Source organism: Megalops cyprinoides, chromosome 24, assembly GCF_013368585.1.
Source record: "Megalops cyprinoides isolate fMegCyp1 chromosome 24, fMegCyp1.pri, whole genome shotgun sequence".
NCBI classification, from domain to species: Eukaryota; Metazoa; Chordata; class Actinopteri; order Elopiformes; family Megalopidae; genus Megalops; species Megalops cyprinoides.
In genome coordinates, this window is record NC_050606.1 from 21,341,396 (window position 1) to 21,366,798 (window position 25,403).

Sequence of the window (25,403 nt, forward strand, 5' to 3'; positions counted from 1 at the left end):
GCGAATTAAACAAGTCAATAAGACAACGTACAGTAACTTTGACCATAATCATGGAGAAGGTTTTCAGGGGTGGTACTGCACGTGCGTCCCTAACAACCCAAGCAGAAACGTCTTGTGCTGTGAAACGTCTCTCGCCGCAGTGGTTGCCTTTGTCATCTCATTTCACCGCCGTTCCTTTCCCAGGCTGGACCCCCCTTCACGAGGCCTGTAACCTGGGTTACTACGACGTGGCCAAGGTCCTGATCGCAGCAGGGGCGGAGGTCAACACGCAGGGGCTGGACGATGACACGCCGCTGCACGATGCCTCCAGCAGCGGGCACAAGGACGTACGTGATCGCAGAGTTCCCTCCCTCAGTCTGCGCGCCCGGAGAGGTTCTCCACAGCGATGTCACATTCCCTTACCCAATCAACCACTCTGGAGTTTATAACGTACTGCTGCCCACTGAAAGAAATGCTGCAGATCATACCATAACATTAGTACACTAATCTCACAGTAGTCCTTAAGGTATTGTTATAAAAGTGTAAACCGTGCTCACATTATATAAGAGCAGTACAATTCAGTGATAAGGGGGTAGTCCTACAGCTAGGCTCCTCATTTTGCTTATACTCTATAGTGTAACACTGTGGCAGGCATGATCTTGAGCAATCTAAAGGTTTCTGCTTCTGCCACAAATTGCAGCAAACTATTCCAACCATTAACTACTCCCTGAGTGAAAAATTGCCTAGTGCCAGCGTGAAATTATTCAAATAGAGTAATTATGCGGTAATGATGATGGCTCTGATTATAGTAAGTAAGCCCCCGGAAGCAGCACGTCGCGCTAACGGCCCTGCCTTGCTCTCTGGGCCCCGCAGATCGTGAAGCTACTGCTGAGACACGGCGGAAACGCCTTCCAGGCCAACAAGCGCGGGGAACGGCCAGTGGACGTGGCCGACTCACAGGAGCTGGAGCGGCTGCTGAAGGGGGAGGTCCCGCTGTCCGAGCCAGAGGAGAGCTCCTCAGGTGGGTCCACCGGTAACGTTAATGCCCTGCCACTCTGGCAACATCATACTGACTTTATTTATTAGTCTCCTTTTTTCATGCTTCATACAGCCCTATTTGTGGAATCGCCAGTTGCACAATAGGCTTGTTTCGCTACTATTTCACACGTTAGTGAGGTGTTTCTGCGGATTTAAGACGTTGTTATCCAGAGCAACTTATATAGCTTACAGTTTTACATGTCATCCGTTCATACAGCTGGACATTTACTGAGGCAGTTCTGGATTAAATACCTTGCCCAAGAGTATAGTAGCAGTGACCCAGCGGGGATCGAAACTGCAACCTTTTGGTTATGAGTCCTGCTTCTTATCACTGTGCTACACATCAGAACAGTGGGACATACTTAGACACAGTTCAGGTTAATCCCCTTGCAGTAGCCATGAAGTCCATGAGATGTTTTAAATGTGACATATATAAAGAATGTATCTGCTTGCTTATAAATTCCATCAGAAGAATAAAATGGCAAATAACAATGAAAATGAATGAATTAAAAAAAATAATAATTACAGATTGTTATACATAATACAAGTGAGTGTCAAAATATAGCTTTTGTATCATTTGAACATTAAAGCTTTTTTTAAATTTTCAGTTGTAATAAATATTAACAAATATCTATAGTATATTTTCAGACCATGAATTTTTTCATTTGATAACTGAAAACATCAGAATTGCTTGTAATTACAGAAACACAGTGAGGGCTAAATATTTGTCCTCTTTTGCTGCAGAATCAGAAGACCCTCCATCAGTAAACCCCTCCAGTGTTGATGAAAACATGGAGTACTCTGACACAGAAAAGGACACTGACGCAAAACAGGCCAACGCTGCCAAATCGTCAGCCTCCATGTCCGGGATGGATGAGTACGAGTTCAAGGATGAGGAGGAGGAGGAAGAGGAAGACCTGAGCAAGGCACTGAACGACCGGCATATCCTCAGGAGGGAGCTTCGTCAGCGAGAGAAAGACGAGAAGGACAGCAACCACTTCCTGTCCAAACAGGACAAAGAGGGCAAGTCTAAGAAGCAGAAGCCATCTCGGGTCCTGTACTGCAGTTCGGAGAGCTCCAGTGATGATGCCGAGCTACACCCCGAGAGGAAGAGCTCTCCCACCTGCTCCCTCGCCTCTGTTGAAGGGCACAAACCTGAGGGGAGGACGAAAAAAGACGCCGGTCTCACGGCCGAACACAAAGAGAAGGGCAAGGTCAAAAAGAAGTACAAAAATCAGAGCAAAAACAAGGAGAACCAGGAGATGAAGGAGGATGGGAAGGAGAACAGCAAAGCATCATTCTTTTCCTCCTCCACCTCCACCGGGCTGGAGACCCCAGACAAGGCCGGCAGAGAGGAGGACTCCTTCAAGATGTCTTTCAGTCCCAAGGATGACTCGTCCGTCCACCTCTTCCATCTGCCACCAGCGAGGTCTCCCAAGCTCAACCATGGCCTGGCCGACAAGCAGCCCGCCCCCCTCAAGCAGGAAAACGCTAAGACCTGTCTTTCCATGGGAGGCGGGCAGTGTCAGGTGGACAGCTTAAAACACGACCGGCATGCCGAGCCAGAGTACGCCACCGAGAGCTGCAGCAGCAAGGGAGCCAAGCACAAGGAAAAGAGCAAGCACCACCACAAAGAGCTCAACCTGGACGGTGACGACAGAAGCTCCAGCCCCTACAGAGAGGACGTCAGCTTGGACAGCACGGAGGGGGCCTTGCGGAAGACCGACAAAGAGGGCAAAGTCATCAAGAAGTATAAGCTGAAACACCGGGAGAAGGACAAATACAGGAAGGAGTGTGAGGCTGAGAAGGACAGGCACAGGCCGAAGGAAGCGAGGAAAGATGGCCACAGGAACCTAGAATTTGACCGGGAATTCTGGAAAGAGAACTTCTTCAAAAGCGACGAGAATGAGGAGCTGCTCCCGGGGAGAACGGAGGCGGCTGAAGGCGGGTCGCTAGACAAGGCGATGGATTCGTCCCCCGTTAAAGAGGAGAGAGCGGGGAGAGAAAAACACGCCAGCAGCAGCAAAGAGAGGAGGCAGAAGGAAGAGCGGGAAAAGGACAAGGCCCTTAAAAAGGACAAGGAGTTCCTGTACAAAGAGGAGAAGGGGAGGGAGGGGAAAACGGGTGAACAGGAAGAGAAAGCTGATAGCCTGGCCTCCGATCGAGGGTGTGAAGACTCTGCACACAGCACCGCTGTAAAAGAGGAGTCAGAGGAGCAGTCTATAACGGAGAGACATACTGAGCAGGACCAACGGGACCAACCAGAAAAAGGTGCACGGGAGAAAACTGAAAAGAGAGTCCCGGGGAAAGAGAGGGAGGCTGAAAAGGCGGACAAAAAGCATTCCGACAAAGAAAAGAAAATCAAAGCAGAGCACTCCCCAGACAAATCCGAGTCCTACAACTGTGCAGAGAAGTGGAGGGAGAGGGAAAAGACGGCAACAGGCTCCTCCCATTCTCCTGGAGACAGAAACCACAAGGAGAGTGAGAAGCTGAAGGCCATCCTGACCGCAAAGAAGCCAGAGGAGAACAAGAAAAGTAAAGACAGGCCAGACAGGAAGAGTGAGAAGGCAGAGAAAGAGAAGTCTGAGAAGGAGCGCTGTCCAGGGGAAAACAGGGAGAGGGAGAGGGAGAGGACCAGCACAGACAAGAAGAGCAAAGCCCTGGAGAAAGTTCCAGATCAAAGCAAGCCTGACCGCACAAAAGAGAAAGAAAAAGACAGTGACAAAAAGAAGAAGGAGAAAGGAAAAGACCTGACTTCATCCAGCTCGAACCTCAAGTTGCTTCTGGAGGAGAAAAAGAGCAGTGTGTCTGAAAGCAACAGGATGTCCCATGACAAGACTGCCTCTGTAAAGCTGAAGGAGGAAGTGCTGAGAACACCAGAGAAAGACCGGCGAGATCGGGACAGAGAGCCTGACAGACACAAAGACAGGGATCGTCACAAAGACAGGTCGCAGCCCAGTAAAGTCATCAAGAACAAGGCCAACGAGGTGGAGGCCGACAAGGCTAAACCCAAATCCTCGCCTGCCCCCAGGGACACCCGGCCTAAAGAGAAAAGGCTGGTCAATGATGACCTCATGCAGACCAGTTTTGAGCGAATGCTGAGCTTGAAGGACCAGGAGATTGAGCAGTGGCACAAGAAACACATGGAGAAGATAAAGCAGAAAGAGAGAGAGAGGATGAAGCAGCGGCCGGGGCCGGACCTGGGCAAGCCCAAGAGCAAAGACCGACCCAAAAGCTCCCTTGGTGAGGCCAGCTACAGCAAGGAGCTGCTGCGCTCCAAGAGCTCAGAGGCCTCTGAAGCTCACGGCCGAGAGAAAGCACTCAGAGATGCCACCAGCACCAGATCATTCTCCCTGGACGCTAAGAGCCTGCCTCACACTGGAAAGCTGGGCGTTAGTCTGGAGAACAGCCTGAGTCGCTCCCCACGGCCCGACAGCGAGAGGTCCGGCCTCATGTCCAGATCAGTGTCCATGATATCCGTGGCCAGCTCAGAGGACTCTTGCCAGGCGGCGGCCCTCACGCCCAGGCCCCTCGCTGAGTACGACTCAGACTTTGCTCCGGAAGGTTCCGACTCACTGCTGTCCTTCTCACAGTCTTCCTTTGTTGTGCACCCTGCCCGGTCACCTGCCGTTCAGGAAAGAGAAAACGAAGGCAATCTTGATGTGGCAAACCGGAGCAGGGCTTCGTTACCTGTCAGACATGCATCCCCTTATCTGAGGTCTATACTAGATGAAGATGCGAAGCCTACATTAGCTGAAGGCAAGCCTGCTGAGGATCTAGGTAGGACTGGCGTGGCGGTACCTCCCAGCGGGGAACACTCCAAGAGTCCTCTGCCCAACAGCAGTGTGGCAGTCACCCAAGAGAACTGCAGTGGTCCATTACCCCAAAGCCTCAGCCATTCCAGCCCTGATGCTGAGAATCCAGACAGTGGTGTCAGTGAGATGTTCGCCTTGGGCAGTCATCTTCCTATTGTGTCAAACAGCAGGGATCCTTCGAGGAAGGACACAGAAGAAACGGGCAGCCAGCTGGTCACCCTCTCACAAACAGACTGCAAGCAGCAGAGCATGCTAGAAGCTAAAAGGCCGTGTACCACGGACTCCCTGTCAGAGAGGAGTGCACTGTGGCCCCCTGTGGAGGACTGCAGAGAGGAGAACTGCAGCGAGAAACCAAACCTGGAGCCAGGCCAGAAGGAAACCGAGGACGTGTCAGGGGGAGCGTTCACACCCTCTCTACCTTCGCAACATCCACTGCCCGCGAACCCCGTGGTACCGTCCGATTCCTGCGGCGAACAGCGGGATCAGCACAGAGATCCCAGCCTGGAGTTGTCGCAGAGAGATGAGGCCGATTTACATTCAGGAGCCGAGCGGAGAGAAAAGCCTGAGTCGTTGGAGGGTGACCATGACAGCACAGAGGGCAAAGAGGAGAAACTGAGGAAGGGGAACATGTGGAGCGGTGTGTCTGGAAGCATCAAAGCAGAGTGTGCAAGCAGCCCCGGGCCCTCTAACATCCCCATATGTAGCAGTAGTCAAAGGGCCGACAGATCTGCGGGGGACTCCCTCTTCATTTCCAGTGTGGGCAGCGCAGAAGCTAAGGACACTCCAGACAACACGGAGGCTGAAGACGTGGGTACAAAAGACACTAAAATGCCAAAATCCATAAAGGAGTCTACAGACCTGCGTGATCCTCACTCAGACCAACATGAAGGCGGCCATCCCACATCATCGTCTGTTGTAGGATCATGCTCTGCAGGCACTGAACATCAGACCGAGGGGGCTGATGCCTCCGAGGGCCAGGAGAGGAGTGGAAGCATGGAGGCAGCAGAGAGGGAAGGGCCTGTGGCAGGGGAAAACCCGCAAACCCTCGCAGCTTCAGATGTGAAGGCTGAAGTATGCCAGGAGCCTGTCCCTGACTATGCTGCCAGGGAGGAGAAATCTCAGCAGCAGCAAGAGGTGCCGGCAGTACCCCACGGCACCCCCCAAGGGGAGCACCAAGCAGAGCACGGCAACACCTGCTCAGGAAGTTCCTCCCCTCTGCCGGCGGATGGTGACACCTTGGGTGCCAAGGCCAAGACGCGACCGGTGGAGGACGAGGACATCCAGGTGCACCACCCGCGGAAGCGGAAGATGCCGCGGGTGTCGCAGGTCGGTGGCAGCGCTCAGCAGGCCAAGGACAAGACCCAGCAGTCCCTGGCGGCCATCGTGGACTCGCTGAAGCTGGAGGAAATCCAGCCCTACCAGACGGAGAGGGCCAACCCCTACTACGAGTTCCTGCACATCCGCAAGAAGATCGAGGAGAAGAGGAAAGTGCTGTGCAGCGTCATCCCACAGGCACCCCAGTACTATGACGAGTATGTTACCTTCAACGGTTCCTACCTACTGGATGGAAACCCTCTCAGCAAGCTGTGCATTCCGACCGTAAGTATCCTGCATCAGTTGCTCTGCCTCATCTGGTGTTGAGCCGTATTATTTTGATCAGATCAGTGATAGTATTTATGATGCTGATGATATACTTTGAGAGTGTTGTAGTATGGCTATTTTTCAAAACTTTACTAAAGGGTAAAAATTATGCAGAAAAATAAGCATGTTACTCTAGCTGGTCTTGACAGAATGTGGTTAGATGCAAAAGATGTCGGGCTCAAATCTGTTCTTGCCTCCTTTGGTCCTGAATTTCAGATAACTCCACCGCCCTCCTTGCCTGACCCTCTGAAGGAGATGTTTAAACAGCAGGAGGTTGTGCGCATGAAGCTGAGACTGCAGCACAGTATTGAGCGGGTATGCAGAGTGCTTTTTAATAGCTTTTTTAGAAATCAGTCCTTCATGCTTTTAAGACTTAAATCCTTATCAGCACATGCCTGTCTCATTTCCAATGCTGTCGCCAATATTTTTCCCCCCAGGAAAAGCTGATCGTGTCCAACGAGCAGGAAGTCTTGCGTGTCCATTACCGTGCGGCGAGAACACTAGCCAATCAGACGCTTCCTTTCAGCGCCTGCACCGTACTGCTGGACGCAGAAGTGTACAACATGCCCCAGGATGCGCAGGTAAGGAGCACTGAACAGTCACATGACAGCCTAATTCACTTGGGTGTGTGCGGGTGCGTGTAGGTTTACACAAAACTCAGCCATTGGGGTTGTTTTAGAATTCTTATCTGAGAATCTGAGAATACTGCCATAAACACTCCATGACTAATGCATATCTTGGCTTTATTTTAATCCCAGTCTCTTTTAATGTGTTTTATTTTATTGTTTTTCAGGGAGAAGATGGAAAAACATCCGTGCGGGACAGGTTCAACGCCAGACAGTTCATGTCTTGGTTACAGGATGTTGATGACAAGTTTGACAAATTAAAGGTATGCAGCTTTTTCTCTTGGGATTTCTAAAGCCAAGAACCCCGGGAATAACAGGAGCCCTAAGGCTGTTTTGGTGGGGTAATTTTTGGGCCACAGAAATAAAATTCAGCATCAGTTAAGCCCTCTTCTCAGTAACATGAATTCAACTGGAAATTAAGTGATTGTCAGTCTCCACGCCTGGTAGGGCTTCATACAGCAAATGACAGATTTCACTGCCGTGACAGCTCAAATTCCACCTTTCAGTGTTTGTGGGCAGGCTTGTATTTTTGAAACAATCACCTGCTCAGTGAACCTAAGAGTTAACTGCTTTTATTCGAGTGTGGACGTGTGGAGTCCACAGCCCTCATCCGCAACACCTCTCAGAAAACAGCAATTACACTGCAAACTGTGATTACATCAACAGGTGTTTCACATTCCAGCTGTGACAGTAATCACGAAAAGCAGCCCCGCAATGTGTGGAAAAGTGAAAAAACACTTCCACTGTTAGTGACTCGGGTGCAGTCTGTAAGGGTTTGTCCAAAGGTTCGAGTCATGTGATGTTTAGGAACCTCTAAATGGCGATAGTCTAGTGGCGCTGTCAGTGATGGTGTCAGGCGGCCTCATACTGTTCTCAGTGCAGTAGGTAATATTTGAATTCCCAGAACCTGACTGTTTCAGGAAAGGCTGATAAGTTCTCTGCAAACGAGTACTTCTCATCACTCACTCCCTTTGTCTCTTCTCTCCCCCTCTCTCCTTCCCTCTCCTTCCCCTCTCTCCCTCTCTATCTTGCTCCTTCCTTCTCCAACCTCTCTCTCACCTTGTCTCCCTCTCTTTCCCTCCACCCCCCCCCCCCCCCCCCCTCTCTCTCTCTGCAGACATGTCTCCTGATGCGGCAGCAGCATGAGGCAGCAGCCCTAAATGCAGTGCAGAGGCTGGAGTGGCAGCTGAAGCTGCAAGAGCTTGACCCTGCCACCTACAAATCCACAAGCATTTTTGAGATCCCCGAATTCTACATCCCGCTAGTCGACGTCAACGATGACTTCGACCTCACCCCGATATGAGGCGCTGCTTGGGAAGGGGCAGACTCCACCTCACCCCATTTGCGGTTAGGCGCCTCACAAGGGGGCGTCATGTGCGAAACGCAAAAAAAGCACTTAAAAACCCCACGGAAAGTGCTCAGCCAATGGCTGGGTGGCTCTCCGCCCCCAGAGCTTCTGCAGAAAGCCCGGGAGACGTTGACCCTTCCTGCGGATGAAAAAAAAACGCACCCATGGCTACAGACCAATCGCTACCACTACCCCTGTGGGAGCACTTTGGCTACCCTAAAATGGTGGGAGGACACGTGGCCAGATGGGTGCGGGCAGAGGGGGAAACAGGCACTTACACAGTAGCAGCACTTACCACAGGGTGCAGGGCCCGGGGTGTGGTGGCCCCCCAGAGGAACACACAGATGCCAGGGGGGGGACACGGCCTCAGAGACACCCCTACCACTGCTCCACCTCCCACTGAACACCGCCAGAGATGAGACCAGCTTTCCCCTCAGCGTGTTTCTAAGTGGAAGTGTTCATATATGTACAGATTGTGCTCTTCTTTTTTTTTTTAACTTATTTTATACGTGCAGATTGTGCATTTTGTAAATAGCCATGTAATTACTTGTTTTTAACATGTAAAAAAAAAAAAAAAAAGAAAAAAGAAATGAAAAGAAATGGATATTTTGATTGTAAACTCGTTTCGTCTAATGTTTTAAATGGACCAAAGTCGAGTTTTTGTTTGGTTTTTTTAATATATTGAGCGTCCTCTATGTCGTTCTTGTCGTTGGCTAATTCTTAAGCATGTGTTTGGATTTTGTTGTTCTTGTTTTTTTCGTTCTCTTTCGTTCCTCCCCCTTCGTGTCCCGCTAACGCAGGTGTTTTTGACTCGTGATCTTTAATGCAGTGCATGCGTTCCAAGCTCCCGCTTCTCTTCGGAGAAAAAAGCTGTACCGTGGATCTTGTGAGGTTTTTTTTTTACCGAATCGTCTCTGCTTCTCCGCTGTCGGTCTGCTGTCTGGCGCGGCACTGTGACGCAGCCGCATCTCGGCGTTCGTGGCTCCTCGCGTACATAAAAAAAAAAAAAAAAAAAGCGAAGGTCAGTGTTGCTTCTCAACGGAGAAATCCGTTACTTTTACAATTCACCGTGAAATCACCACAAAACCTATTTTTGCAACATAATGCCTTTGAACTATGGTTCTAAAAATATTGTCTATTTTAATATTTACTTGTTACATGACATGTACATATGTGTAATATATAATTGAATAAATTTTATTGGTTGTGAAATCCAGAAGATACTGGCCCATTCTGTTTTCCTATGCTTGTTTTTTTTCTGTGAAAGAATACTAGGAAGCATTTCAGTTTTCTTACATTGTACATCTCAAATGACATGCACATGTTTGACAATAGCATACAGTAGTATTGATCACTCATTGATTCTGAATGAAAGTCTGACATTTACTTGTGTGTCCTCCATGTTTGTAACCTCAGGCGGTGTTGATGAAACATGACATGGCATTTCAAGGCAGTGTGTTCTCCCATGGAAATTTATTTATTTGAGGTATTGTTTCTCTAATGGTGTAATATACACTATCCTACCAAATGTCATGGAGCATGAGTAGTTAGGAATAAAACATGTCTTCATTCCTTCCGACTTAATAGCATGTCAGCCTGCCTTTGGCCACTGTTTCAATGCATTATGGAAAACTGTCCAAAAATTTCTCGTAGACAATGGGTGGTATTGTGCTCCACTCCTCCTTTACAGCATTAGTAAGATCCACTTTGTGAAAAGGGTTGTTTTGGCCTTTCCCTAATTCGTGTTTTGGGGCTCTGCTGGCCGCTGCAGTGTTCCAGTATTATAAATCACTCAGTGCAGGAAAATGGCTGTGACTAAGATGAGCTGTCCTGTGACTGTTGGTAGGGTAGCAGCATAGTTGATACAGTTATAAGTTTCAACAAACAAAACAATATTTTCAACAATCTAACCATCAAGATCACAACAGATCTTCAAAAGAATTATTTTTTTTCCCCATCCAGTAGATGGCAACACACCCCCATAAATACTATTAGATGGATTAATTGTTTTGGAATGCCGAGGCAAGAATCAGCTTCACCAGTTAAATGGCCTTGCTAGTCTGAAGTTTCACTCTTAAATAAAGATAAATCAGCATCACGTAGGATGCGCGTACGGGTATTGTCACTTCCGTGACAGCCTTGCGTAGACCCCTCAATTAACTAAATTGCTTTTGCCAGTTAGGAACACCTTAGGCGTTTTCTGCCTGAAACTAAAAGACTCAAGTAGATAGGCCATCTGAGCCAACTGCTCCCTCCCAAGATATTTTCCTAGTAATAACCCTATTTATTCACTTCAGTTTGACTCATCGTTTTTGTTGTTGTTACAGACATTATTTATGAATAACATTTTTTCGTACATATGTGCGTATCCACAGCCGGCATCGTATATTCCCGTTTCCAACAGCGAATGTTCTGGAACGTTCTACTGCCTTTCCCTCATTTCTCATCTGCTGTTTTTAACTGTCGTCCACGCAGAATACGCTCATTAGGATACAAACGTGTGGATTTGACTCTAATGGTAGGAAATGTATGATGGTCTTCAATGGCTCTTTGGATCGCTACTTTTCGCACCTCACTAACGCTCAAGGCTTCGAATTACCATAAATCGGATTAAACCTCAAACCACAAAGGATCTTTAACAGGGCGTCGCGTCGCTGCAGCCGCCTTCGTAGCATGACAAAAGTAAAAATCCGAAGCAGTTGGTGGTACTTTTTGAACTTTCATTACTCCAACTACATCAAAGAGAGCACCTTTGAAAGTCACTCATTTGAATGCCCCTACCTGTAAGGTTACGTTTCTCATGAGCCATCCATGCGTCTATAGCCAGTTTTGTCAGTCATGATCAAAGTTGTAGCCTACATATACAATCCAACCAACAACACTAGTCAGGCAATCAGGGCAGGGCAATAACACAACCAGAGCAATCGGCAATAATTTGGCTCGGCAAATCCCTACCATATTGTTTGTTGTGTCTTAGGTCGAGACAGTGTTCGTTAATCCCCTCCCCCTGTTGTCGAAAGGCTAAAAACAGCGAGTTCCCACCTGGACCCGCTGGCTGCACCCCGGTGCTCTCGCAGTTGAAAATGGTTTGTGTGTCTTTAAGGCGCCGGAGTGCCTCACTCTCGCTTTGTGCTGGCGAGAAACTCACGCCATCGGGACGGAACATCGGTATGATTCCATCCTGAGAAGCTGGGAGGAACAAAAGGGTGACGAAGGACGTAGCCTATATTAATCCGAGAGATAATAAACGATCCACTGTCAAGGTAAGTTTATCTGAGTACAACAATTTATAAACCCACGTTCTTCGCTGTGCGTGTTTGTGTGTTTGAGTTGAAGTTAATTACTCTTTATGAGCGTGTTGCAGAAAGGTGATGGTAATCACTTTTTTCCCTCATGTGCTGTTCGTAACATGTTGAGGGGAAGGAGAAAAGCGTGACGGGATGTAAGGAAGGGATCAACAGTTTCACGTTGACATGTTTTTTTTTTCTTTTCGCCGTGTTTTGTCTGGTTAAACGATCCAGAAAGTACAGCTACACCCGGAGTTTACATAGGCGAGGTGCTGGTTACTGTAGTTAGATTTGTGCACGTAACATAGCTGGAAAAATATTAAGACAGTTGATTCTGCTGTGAGGGCAGTTGTTAGTGCTCAGCTGTCGTTTTATAACTTAATATCTGTGATACACGACATAAATGCAGTGGAGTGCACTTGGCTGCCTAGATGTGCAACGTGCGGATACATGTGTACGTTGGGAGATGTTTGCGGACATTTGCTGATGCAGATGTCGACAGGTATAAGTTCGTATTGGAAACAGTAAACACGGAAATTAGTCAGTGCAGAAAGGTATCTCATTACTTCAGTATATGCATACACATTAAGGTGGTCTTGGAAAAACCAAGTATGTAGTCTAATGCACCTCTTTTAGGGAATGGTGTTTCTGTCGTGGGAGAATTATTTACTTCGCTTAGTACTTTGTCTTCACTTATTGTCTGTCTGACACACACACATAGCTATAGCATACAGCTTATATATCACAGAGGTTTACCTCGTTAAAAATCTTGGAAGATAACGCTGATCTATGAAATTACATGGGGGGAGATAAAGGCTACTTATTTGAATCTTATAGATGTGGGCGGTAAAGCTCAATGATAGACTTGAAAAGCGTCTTAATAAATAACAATGTTGAAGGTATTTGACTTTAAAAATGTCCTCTGATTAAAATATGACCCTTAGTTTTGAGGTGTCAGTACCCCTATAATAGTCTCTGCTACCTCCATGACCTATGACCGCGTATATTTGTCCGGTGCGTCTACAGAATTGACCGACCCATGACAGTATATATTTTTTTTATTGCTGTCCCCTGTTGTCTAGGTTGTCGGCGATTTGTAAGGAGCAGGCGGAATGAGGCTTCGACACGCGGTTATTCCAGCGTCAGCCGCGCTCCTCTTCCTCGTGTCGGGATTGTCGCTGACCGCTGCGTGCAATAAAGCGCTCTGCGCCAGTGACGTCAGCAAGTGTCTCATTCAGGTAGAAACGGCCGCCCTGTCCCCCCCCCCCCCCCCCCCCCCCCCCCGTCATTCTTCTCAACTGCCTTACCTCCCTTTGTTGGCTTACCCACATTGCTTCCATGTCAAATAATTTTACTTGAATTGTAGACCCTAAACCACATTTTCGCAAAACACAAGGAAGATATTAATGTCAATGTGCACAGTGCATAGAGTTTTATTGGCGGTTGTGAACTCCCTCTCTGGGTCATGGTGTTTAATGAAGCTAAACCACACTGCTTGATGTGTTCCCAGTTTATGAATGGTGCATTCCACCTCCTCCCCTCCCCCATTAAGAACAGAACACATTATCATGTGTGTCCTGTTTGAAATCACATTGGGATTGATAGTTATGTCATGCTTTCTCTGTGTGACTATTTCCTGCCTGCAGGCAAAGTGATGTTATTGGCTGCATCACATGCATTTTCATGGAGCATGTACGGTTAGGTTGTCTGAGGCCAGGCAAGCATCCTCATGCAGAGTGAAATGACTTCTCTTTCACCCCGTCATGTAAACCAAGGCTTTTGAGGTTGTGGTCTGAGAGCAGATGTAATGGTAATGGATGGTGAGGGTGCGTGGGTTCAAACACATGAAACAGATTCCAAGACTGTGACATTGACTGATCACATGCTTGCTTGACTTTAAAAAAATCCACCATTGGGATCTGGTTTTGGTCAATTCCATGTAGTATTTACACTGGGCTAAAGCAGTGTTTGAATTCATCCAGTCGGAATATTTACACAGACACTTGCTGCACTCTCAATAGATTGAATATCAATCTTAATGTTTCTTGATGCTTGATATAAGGTGTTGATGTTGCATGTTAGTTCAGTGTTCATAGTGTGTTCACCTGAGTTTTCACTGTTGTATAACCTCACATGAATTCCGCACTTTTATGGTTCGAGTACAGACAGCATTTCACATAGGTAAATGTATTCAGGTGCAATGGAACAATATTTTTAAACAGAAATGGTTTGACAAATGTTGATGCTTCATGCTGAATATAAGGTATATAAAAATAGGGCAAACATCAATGGCTGTGTATGGGTAGTATGTGGCATAATGGTTGAAGCATTGGGAGATGGACCTGATGTCAAAGGTGAATGTCTATGCTGGGCCTGTACTGTTGTATCCTTGATAGAGCTACCCTAGCTGATCAATGTAGTAATCCAACATTGAAAATCATCCTCTCTGACCATGGGGGCAAAACCATGTGGAGAGAGCAATTGTATCTAATCATTTTGCAATAGATTAATACTGCAAAGCTGCAGGTGACCTCACCTTGGTGACCTCATAAAGAAATCTGATGCCTCATAAGGGTGATATTCTTTTTCCATTGTGACACGTGCTTTTTCTGACTGTTTGTCTCTGCTCTCCCTGATGAACCCAGAGAATTTTCCCCCGTTAGTGACCAAGTGCCACTGGGATCCAGCGCAAACTGGACCCTCAATTTTTTTTTTTGGGGGGGGGCTCTTCGTCTCATGCCCCGTGGCCTTGTTTGTTGCCCCAGGGATTGCCCTTAACATTGCACAGACCACTGTTCAGTATTGTTTGAGCTCACGTCTCCTTTCCCTGTAAGGCCGACTGTATTTCACCAGGGAGCCCCCACCGCACTCATTCGCAAAGGCCCATGGGATAGTGAGGCCTCAGTCTAACTTTCTGAGCACCTTGAGTGCCATGGCTCAGGCCAAGCAGACACCTCTGCCCATAGTTTACGTAGCCTCCTTAGCTCTGAGTATCACATTACGTTACTTACTTGCTCAGCGGGCGGTCTGGGGCCATGCTGCATTGCTTAGTTTTGATGTATTAAGCTGTCTATTTGTACAGCTGGGCATTTTATTGGAGCTGTTCAGGTTAAGTATCTTCCTCAAAGAGTACATCAGCATTGCCCTCCCCAGGAGCCGAACCCATAATGTTCTGGTTACAAGCCCATCTTCCCCTGACCACAATCATTCGTCTCTGGTTTTTTTTTTCCCTTGTGCCCAGACCTCTCCTTACCTCTCTTGTCTTAGGGCAACTTGTGCTGTGTGTTGAGAGTGTGTCTCCCACATTAACCACTAATAGGTGTCAGTAGCAGTATGAGTGTGGGAGGTAGTGGTTCGCTCAGTGTCTCAGTGTTCACCTCTGATGTGTAGCAATTTGGTGTTCATTCATAGTGCCACAACACCTGAGCTCTCACCGTTACATGACCTCACATGAATTCCGCACTTTTAATTTGTCTGAGTTCGGAAAGCATTTCACGAGGTAAATGTATTCGGCTGAAATGGAACAATATTTTTAAACAGAAATAGTCTGACGAATGTTGACTTTGAGGATGGAATAATCGCACACACCAGAACTTCTCACAGATCCAGGCTGTGTGGGGCTGAAAAGGCCGGTTGTCAGGTGAACCCTTTGATGTCACATGGTTGCTTTCACATGGTCTCTCCATGCAGAAACCCTATGCTGCTTCAGTTGGGCACACCACTGAGTGGTGGAAAAAAAGCAACTGACCATAGCCTGTGTGTCTCATGGCCTGTCTGTTCTCCTATGGTGCATGCCCTGCATGCGGCCAGTGTAGGTAACAAACTGGTTTGCTGCCAGGAGCGTTTCTTTTTTGGGGAATGGTGGGGGGCAGGAGGGGGACAAACATTTTTATTTCGCAAGAGGAATGAAGGAGTTGTTGCTGAATTTGACTTTGTGGAATGCAGATACATTCCTCCTGTTAGCTGAGGAAAATGTTGAAAGGGGTCCCAGAACTGTATGTACGAGCCACTCTCAAGCTGTGTGTGTGTGTGTGTGTGTGTGTGTGTGTGTGTGTGTGTGTGGTGCATGTGCGTGTGTGTGCGTGAGCGTGTGTGTGTCTGCAGCGGCTCTGTTTGTCTGTGACTGTACTTTATTTGCACTCACGACTCTGCATGCCTCGGTATATCACATTATTGTAGAAATTGGAAAAACATGCTCTAACCCCCCAAGGAATCTAAACAACGTACCATCCTCCTAGTGCTGTTTCTCCCCCGTCCAAAAAAGTTCATGAATAGTGAGTGCCCTTTGGTACTTATCTGTGCTCTGTCAACAGAACGTTCTTTGTTTATGTGTTGTTTGGGCTCCGGGACCTTTTGCAATTCAATCACATTTTCTTCGGTCTGTGATTCCAAGGCCCGCATTTTGCTACCCACAGTGTCTTTCGACCGTAACTCACATGAATATTTGTCAAGCAGGAGTTCCTCTTTTGCATCTAATGGACAGTATTAGGAGGTTTGCGGTCTCTGGGAATAACAGCAACGTGTAACAGCGCGTGCTGACGTCTAGCACTTTGCTGCTCGGTGTTGTGGACAAAGCGCATTGTGGTTGGGTTGAGTATAAGTATAGGCCTGCCAGCGTGCATTGGGGCCTCTGCTCTGTGGTTGCTGGTTTGTCTGTGGGCTGCTGCGGGCTTGCAGAGTGAGGCTGGGCTTTGTCTCTGGCCGTTTGGAGCGGCCGGGCCCATCAGCTGTTCCCCATTAGCAGAGACCTGCCCCTGCCTGACACGCTCCACACTTAGAGTGGAACTACGCTAGCTCAGGCACAGCAGAGGTGAAAGCAACGGCTCTCTCACCCTGGACAGAGAGGGAGTGAACCTTCTGCCTGATTAATGGATGTTATCCATGGCACGCCATTCGCCTCTCTTTTCGAACTCCCGGAGAAAGGGGGCGGGGCTGTGTGGAGGGGTTGGGGGGGGGGGCCCAGGGGTTTGGTGGGGGAGCGGGACCCCTGGGGGGGGGCTCCCATCTCCAGGATCCACATTCAAGACCGCCGGCTGGCTGCAGAGGCCCCCGGCGCTCGGCAGGGTGTGTCGGTGATTTAAACACTACAGCAGGGCGAGGGAAGAACGTGTCCGCACCCGCCCAGCTCAGAGAGTACTTTCTCCCCCCTAACTGACTGTGGCACTGCACCCCCCTCTCCTCCAGTTACCCCCCACCCCCCCACCCCCCACCCCCCACCGCCCCGAAAAGAAAACACTTTCACCACAAAACTGAATTCACCCAGAATGGTGAGTCATGCAGGAGACTCAGAGGAGATGACCTGAACAACAAACAGGCAAAAGGAAACATTTGCCAGCATGCAAGTATGCCTTCCCCTTGAAGTATTCATGCTTGGATACACAGTCTATTAGTGTACTACAGGGTAGAACAAGATGTTTGATTTTAAGTGTTATTCAAATAGGTGTTTGTAAAAGCAATATTACACAATAAATATGCATGGATGTACTTTGTAATTGTTGTTGGCAAATCTTTTGTGTAATCTTTTTGTAAATGTTGCTCACGTAGGTTAAACCTTTCTTAGGTTTCTTAAAATGTTAAGGGACTGGATTCAAAATGACTCATGTCTCATTCTCTGTTCGAAGGCAATCCTCATTGAAAGTAAACACATTTTGGATTTTTAAAAGCTAACTAATGAACAGATGGCTGTATTGTACACATAAGAGCTAATAAAACAAAAATCTTGTGGTTTTTATACTTTGGTAAGTAGAAAGAAACCTGAAGATGACAAAATGTATTCTTAATGTGAAACTGCAATGCAGTACTAAAACGTCTGCAAAACAGCTAATAAAGATGATTTGTTGTTTTCGCTACTGCAGTGCAGTTTGCTTCTTTTCAGTGTGGCTTGCCTTTGAATTCAAAACTGGAGGCAATCCAAATCCTACAGGCATATTGGCCCCTCCTGTCCTGAACTGGCTTAATAGCTACAAACTCTCAATACACAGACATCCTTTTTGGGTGTGAAGCTCCCAGCATGCATCCTGCAGCTTAGTTTTGGGCAAAGTTTTACTACTCCAATTTATTAGGTCATATACTGTACAGTGTTTAGGTTGTTTCTGCTTATCACTACTTTATGTAAACCCAAAGATTACATACCTGTTGTGTAAGGATTCCATTTGGCCTTAGTGTTGAGCTATGAACCTTCTTCCTTATGTTTCATTGAGTCTACCCATATGAGTATAAAATGTTTTTTCCTGACTTCAAAAGGCATGTTCTGAGCACATTACCCAGAGACATGATGTCGAAAAACATAAACCAGCGTTTGTGATGTGACACGCTATGAGTCAGACCTCACTGTGGACAGCTTTGTTTATGGGGAATTACGGGATGTTTCTGTGTTGGAACAAAAGTGGCAGAGAGAGAGGGAGAAAGAGAGGAGTGAGAGAGAGAAAGAGAGAGAGCGAAAGAGAAAGAGAGAGAGAGAGAGAGAGAGAGAGCGGAGCAAGCATAAATGCAGTGTTCACCTGACCAAACATGATCCTCCAGGTGGTGTTTGTTTTCCTCCCCTGCTCCTGAAATAGCTGTGATCTTGGCTCTGTGGAATGCGCTGCCCGTTGTGGTCGGTCCGGGTCGAGAGGGGTGCCAGGGAGAGGGCTTTGGAAGCCGCCTGATCCAGGCCCGCCACAATGCTCACTCCCAGGCCCCCAGCAAAATGGCCACTCCTGCTGGAACACAGTCTGTGCTTTTTAACCTGAAGCTGTCGGAATGAAGTGTCCAGAGCAATCTGAGTGAATTACAAATAGTATTATTATCATTGGTGGTGGTAGTAGTACATTGTAATAGTATTATGTAATTCAAGCATGTTTATCCCAATGGACTTTACAATAAGGGATGGAAGATGTGTTTTATCACTCTTTGTATCTGCAGATTCCAGCTTGGACACAAATGTTAGGTTTGGAGTAATTCCTCATGCTGACTAGGTGGCTAATTTGTAAAATTATATGTAGGGATGTTTAGTGCATGATATGGCATCCATATAAAAATGTTTTTTACTCAGTCTTCTTTCTTTCTGTCTGTCTGTGTGTCTGTCTGTCTCCTTTTTTCTTATGCTTTGTTCCTCTTCTTCAGCCCTTTCTCCTTCTTTCATTTTCCTACATTTACCCCTTTCTTCTACACATTTTTCCTGTTCTCATCCCCTCTCTCACATGCTGCCCCCATTTCACTCTCTCCATCTCTCCCCACTCCCCCCTCTCTGACATTTGGAGAATATTCTCTCTGCTCTAATCTCTGTTTCAGGGAACTCTGAGCTCACTCCCTGAGCTCCTCCCTCTGCTTTTTGGTACATATCTTACTATTATGATGTAACAGCCCCCTCTCTCCTGTTTTTTGTGTGCTTGTTTGTTTATTATGATGTCATCCAACCCCTCTCTGTCATGTTATGTTGCTGCCCGTCTTTCTGTTATGAAGTCATTCAGTTTCTCTGTGTCCTTTCATTTTGGTGCTTATTTTTCCATTATGTCATTCAGTTTCTCTCTCCTTTGATTTTGGTGCTTAGCTTTCTATTATGACGTCATCAGCCTCTCTCTGTTCCTTTAGTGCATATCTCACTGTTTTCAGGTCCCCTCTCTACTGCTCCTTTGATGCATATCTTATTATGATGTCATTCTGTTTCTCTCTAGGTGCTTAACTTTCTATTGTGATGTCATTCAATTTCTCTCTCTCCTGTTCCTTTGGTGCACATCTTACTATTGTGATGTCTTTCAATAGCATGCCTTTTCCAGTTTGGCTTGGAATGTGAGATGTTTACAATAAGAAATTAATGTTAAATTGAATATTAAACAAACACTTTAAGTATGAAATACATGCACCATCTTCATATATTGTGCTATGATTTTGCATAGTGGTGAACAGACCTTAGATTCATGTGTGTATGTGTATGAGATTTTGACATGTGTGATTGGTATGGCACGTCTGTGTCCTGGTGGTGACGTACTTTGCATGCCTGTCCCCGCTGACGCGTGTGTGTGTGTGTGTGTATGTGTGTGTGTGTGCGTGTATGTGTATGTGTGTGCTGTGCAGGAGCTGTGCCAGTGCAGGCCGTCGGATGGGAACTGCTCCTGCTGTAAGGAATGCATGCTGTGCTTGGGCAGCCTATGGGAGGAGTGCTGCGACTGTGTGGGTGAGTAACCCCGCCCATCACCAAAGGCTCCGCCCACCAACCACTGCTAGGCGACTGCCTGCAGGCTGGACTGTAAGCATGGCACTGGAGCTATGCTCATTATTCACACACGTGGTTGTAACTTCTACGCATGCATTGTGTAAATAAATGGAAATAATGCAAAGGGGATGAGTTAGTGGGCCTGTAGACCATATAGTTGTAATTTTATTTAGTACTTTAGTATTTAACTCTGATTTTTATGTTTTATTGAAGAAATTGGAAAAAGATAAAGAGAAAACATTTCAGATGCCACAACAGCAAAGTCTGATGTTGTATGTGATAGTAAGACCAGCAACCAACAGGTGGTTGGCTGAGTGGGCTTGGTAACATCAAGTAAGATAACAGGATCAGGAGTCAGTAATCATAGACTGTACACGACAGACAAGTTAATACCTTAAAACTGTCAATGCGTGTACACTAAGATTGTGTGAGTACAATCTTAGTGAATAAAGTGGTGTTCTGTATTGTAGTTCACAGGTACATCCGTTCTCTTTACAATAGCTAGGAAAACTGCTGGCTTTGAGGATTTCAGATCTGTGTGCACCCCTTTAGACTAAGCTACCTTGGTATACAGGTATAGAGCCTATCCATGTTGGACTTTTGGAACAGTATATTTGTGTGTTTTTGGCAGTGGTGAGGAATAGGAGTGAAAGCTTGCTGTGGATTTGGAGATTTTGTGTTAAGTTTTTATTGGGGTCCTGCACTGACAAGCAGCTGAATATAGCTGCTTTCTGTGGTCAGATTAGTTCCTGAATATTTTGTTTATTATGACTTATTTTATTACTGAAGTGACTCAAAGGCAGCTGTGATGCACTTGGCCACGGGATGCACCAACTAGGCTTGATTACTCTAGGCCAACTGCATAGACAGCGTTTGTTAGCGTAGGAACCTTATCCTAGTGTGGTGAAGGAACCATCTGTTCCATCTAGAGTATGGATGTAATATTCTGTATCCCTCCTGCTGGGATACATCTCAAACGCCAAAGAGAATTGATATATCGTTCCTGATATACATTGCCATTTACCTTACAAGTGATGAGATCTTTGAGAACCTGCTTATTTCATGATCTGATATTTTAATGAGTTTGATTTGTATTTGACTTGACTTTGACTTGTATTTGATTGAACTGGATGTTTAATTAATGGAGGGAGGTTCTGATGAATCAGCAGGTCTTTTGCACAAAGCCTGGAGGGAGATCTTTACTTCATCTGGTTACTTCGTTTGTTTCATCCGCCATCATATTTTGGTACGGCAGAGGACATGTCTGTGACACTATAGCAAAGATGCACACTGGGTTTAATGATGTTGAAAATCTGTTGAAGTTAAATGATATACAGTGCAAACTGCTCGTCAAAACCGGAGTGTACCATGTAGGACGTGTCTTTTTGAATGCTTGAATGATGTTTTTTTTTTATTGTGGATTAGTTCAAAATCACTTAAATCGAAACAAAGGGGGTTCCGTCATTTGAAGGTGACGGTCCATATAATTGAACACATCCCACACGTTTTCAATTAAGGACCACAGGGAAACCTTCCCTGATCTGAGGAGTATTAGAATCAGCAGTTGGTGCACATGGGAACCACATTGCCAGCCACCTTCCACAGCAGATCTTGTTCATTTGATCCCCCCGTTGGCGGACCGGACCCCTAATTGTACAGCACTGGAAGGCTGCAGCTGGAGGAATCTGTGGAATTCAGAAGCCGGAGCGTGCGGACCGGCTGTGGGCACTGCGGTAGCAGGGGGTGGGGTCCAGTTGTGAGTCAGGACCCCGACAGACAGTGAGTCCGAGTTGAATAGGGACAGCTGCTCAAAGGGATGCCCAGAGTGCTGGGAGGTTCCTTCTGGAAGCGCAGCCATTGGGAAGGATGGGAGGTTTACCCTGCACCACGAGAGTACTTTAACAGAATGAGAGGGACTTTTCTTCTTTAATCTATCAAAACAAGCGGGAGATTCCTCTTTTAATTTAACAGGAAGAGAGGGAGATTCCTCCTTTATTCTAATGGCAAGAGAGGGAGGTTTCTCCTTTAATCTAACAGAATGACAGGGAAAATTTTCCTTTAAATATTCAGAAATAGTTCTTGTTAATCCTCCCCTCTCCAGAGCCACACACTGAAACCACAGAGGACGCCCTGTTCATCTGTGTTATGCAGAGAGTAAGGGACAACTCTGAGAGTATTTGACAAAGCAGATGACACTTGTCTCTCCAAACATGCGGGCCCCTGCTGCCCTGAGGCACGAGGGATGGGTTTTGTACAATGTCAAATACATGAGAACACATTCACGCTGCACCTCTCCTTACGCTTCTACATTCTCAGCACACTCTGAAATCAGCAGCCAAGATGATATATATACATATATTCTCTCTCTCTCTCTCTCTCTCGCTCTCTCTCCATCCTAGTTACATCCTAGTGTATTTTCCCTGTGAGGAAAAGCAGGTGTCCTCCATCCGTGGAGGTGAGTGGATTTATAGTTGGGGCCTGTTTGGAATACAGAGCATTTTAAGGGGGTTTCTTGTCAACACTGGAAGTTACAGACACGCGGCCTGCGTGGGAGCAGTCAAACAAGTCATACTGTTATGCTGAGGAACAAATCATCCCAGATCCATGCTCCCTTGCTCCCACCCCCCTCCGCAGCCCGTGAACAGCCAATCGCAGACAGCAGCAAGGACCTGAAGACAGGAATGCTCTCCCTGGAGGGGGCTGGGGGTGGAGGGGGGGGCTCTCTTCAGAGGATTATTCGGGACAGATGTTGGTAATGTTGGGCTAAGTTGGAGCCTAAATTTGGTGTATTGAACATCCAATTAAATACGTGCAGAACACAGTGTCCTAATCTCTTCATGGCTAGGGTCTCTTCTCTTAGCATAATTCAAGATGGCTGTGAAAGCATTTTAAAAGCAGATTTAAGCCTTCAGCAGGTGTGAATCCATTTCTTGGCAGCTGCAGCTGCAGCTGCAGTAAAATTTGGAGGAGGGCATGCGTTCTGTTTTGGATTAGAGAGCGTGTTCCGTTCCTCCCTGCCGAACAACAGCCGCCTTTGTGCCGGGCTTGGGCGTCGGCGTCCAGCGTTCGGCATCCGGCGAGGTGTGGAGGTAGCCAGGAGGAGGAGGAGGAGGAGGAAGAGGAGAAGCTGCCGGTATTCTCTGCATCCACAGGCCTGCCGGGGAGAGAACTCTCCCAGACGACGCCTTTGTCTTTTTAACGATCTGGCTTATTCAAATCAACATCAATCCACCGCATTTTTGTTTGTGTCTTGTATTTTTGGTCTTAAAAGGAGTTCTTAAGTTGGAATCTAAAGCAGGTGCCTGAGATTAAGCTTCCAGTGAATCTTGCCCCCCCTCCCCCCACCCCACCCAATCGAAAAAAGCATACAGTCTCACTGTTAAGAGTTCTAAGGACGATGGCTGTCTTTATCATTTAATGATCATGCTGTGCCTCATGCAGTTATTGCATTCCGTGTTGTCTTGGAGTTACATAACAGTTCCTTAAGAGGTGTTTGAACTAATTGCAGTTTTTCCATATTGTGTATTTGTGTATATGTGCGTTAATGTACAAATGAAGCCAGATACATGTAGTTTGTCCATAATATAACGTTGGTGTCTGCTCCATCATGTGGGTGTGTGGCCTTGACCTCTGACCTCACGGGCATGTCCCTGCAGGAATGTGCAATCCCAAGAACTATAGTGACACCCCAGCCACCTCCAAGAGCACGGTGGAGGAGCTGCATCGGCCAATCCCATCCCTGTTCCGAGCACTCACCGAGGGCGACGCCCCCATCAATATGATGGTGGTGTCCTTCCCCGTGGCCGAGGAGCTATCGCACCACGAGAACCTTGTCTCCTTCCTGGAGACGCTGGACGACCAGCACCAGAACGTGTCGCTGCCCGGCAACAGCATCCATGCCAGCTACGACAGCACTCGAGGTACACGCTGTCACAGACACTCATGATATTATGGCTAGATTCATATTGCATCTTCCATCTCCTTTCAAGCATGAGATATATACACATTTACATACACATTCACTCAATGGAGCCCCCTGGCTGTCAGATATCTTGAAAAAAGATGTTGCTTAAACAAGTTTTGATGTTTGGTTTAGAGTTACAAAATGCCTCCAGTAGTGAGCAATTATCTCACTGATTACTGGTAACTACAGTAAGCATTACAATGTTATAACTTCCAAAATGATACCATCTATGCTTTTGACATCTGAATGTGTATAATTATTTATAGATATTGTAAAAATTAATTTCAGATCATAGGACATTGCTCATTTATTAGAGTTAAGTTATGTAAAAATTAATTGTTGACCACTGGATGTACCCTTTAATCTGAGAATGTGCTGGTTGATTATCAGTGGAGTTTAGCTGATTGTCTTGATTAGAGCCTCTGGCTGTGTGTAAAACCAGAGTTGCTAATGAGACATGCTCTACTCTTCCTCTGTGATCTGTGTTCCTGACCTATCTGGATGTGGATTACCCCCGAACCCCTGACCCAGAGGCACCCATCTCTGAAAAGGGGGCTTTCGTTCCAGAACAAAACATGCTCACCCCGATACAGGGACACACTGGGCTGATTATGGTCATGTGACGATCATTTCCAGCAGTGCGGCTGATGTCACAGGGACAGCAATCATACCTCATTAGCACGAGTTCAGAAATTAAGCAGTTTTTTTCCAAAGTGAAGAGTTTATTTGTTTCAAGTTGATGTTTACCTGACAGTGCATTTTCTTTTTCCCGGGCCTGTGATCCCTGTTCTCCCATCCCAGATCACCTGTGCACAGTGGTGTACTTCGACGACTGCGTGTCTATCCGTCAGTGCAAGCTGTACTGCGAGTCCATGGGCGGATCCAAGTACCGCTGGTTCCACAACGCCTGCTGCGAGTGCATTGGGCCTGAATGCCTGGACTATGGCAGCAAAGCCGTCAAGTGCATGAACTGCCTCTTCTGAGGTGCGGGAGGAGGGGTGGAGCAGGGGGCGGGGTTTGCAGGTGTGAAGGGGGTAGCGGAAGACAGAAATGGCGGGAATGGTTGTGGACCAGCAGCAACATGCATAATGTGCTTCAATACTTCGGTGTAAAATATGTGCCCTTGCCAAATCCTTTTGTATTATTTTTTAATGTTTTACTGTATATTTTAGATTTTTTTTATAGGTTTCTAACCAGAGATGTATATGGATAGTGTATTTTTTTCCACAAGAATTCTACTCTTGCATAGCCTTGAAGTGCTCATTTATGCTATGCCAAATAAAAGATTTTGGTGACTGTTTGAGGAGTTATCTCTGTCTTTGGTGGCACAGAAGGTACTACATTTTTAGTGAGTATTTCATATCCAAAATGGTCCTTTTATATACTGCATGAGTAGAAACTGACTTACCGATACCGAAGGTATTTTCTACTCACGCACACACCTGGAGCAATTTCCAACATGCTGAAATGGAGGCGCTCATTAAAGTTTGTATTTTGCCAGCACCGAGCTC

At 46.8% G+C, this 25,403-nt stretch overlaps 2 protein-coding genes across 3 annotated transcripts in view; both read left to right on the forward strand.

Annotated features, from left to right (window-relative positions):
• Window positions 1–8,899, forward strand: part of ankrd12 (ankyrin repeat domain 12) — a 45,413-nt gene extending 36,514 nt beyond the window's left edge. For both annotated transcript variants that reach the window (XM_036518721.1, XM_036518722.1), the window contains 7 exons: window positions 184–326; window positions 853–1,000; window positions 1,762–6,431; window positions 6,690–6,788; window positions 6,911–7,054; window positions 7,267–7,362; window positions 8,217–8,899. In XM_036518721.1, the coding sequence (XP_036374614.1) occupies window positions 184–326; window positions 853–1,000; window positions 1,762–6,431; window positions 6,690–6,788; window positions 6,911–7,054; window positions 7,267–7,362; window positions 8,217–8,402 (5,486 nt within the window). In that variant the 3' untranslated portion in view covers window positions 8,403–8,899. The remainder of the gene's footprint in view (window positions 1–183; window positions 327–852; window positions 1,001–1,761; window positions 6,432–6,689; window positions 6,789–6,910; window positions 7,055–7,266; window positions 7,363–8,216) is intronic.
• A 2,633-nt stretch (window positions 8,900–11,532) lies between these two features.
• Window positions 11,533–25,037, forward strand: LOC118771419 (twisted gastrulation protein homolog 1-A-like). The gene is made up of 5 exons (XM_036519406.1): window positions 11,533–11,710; window positions 12,817–12,972; window positions 19,790–19,889; window positions 23,585–23,848; window positions 24,694–25,037. The coding sequence occupies exons 2-5, from the start codon at window positions 12,847–12,849 to the stop codon at window positions 24,873–24,875; spliced, it is 672 nt and encodes a 223-aa protein (XP_036375299.1). The 5' UTR covers window positions 11,533–11,710; window positions 12,817–12,846; the 3' UTR covers window positions 24,876–25,037.
• The last annotated feature ends 366 nt before the right edge of the window (window positions 25,038–25,403 follow it).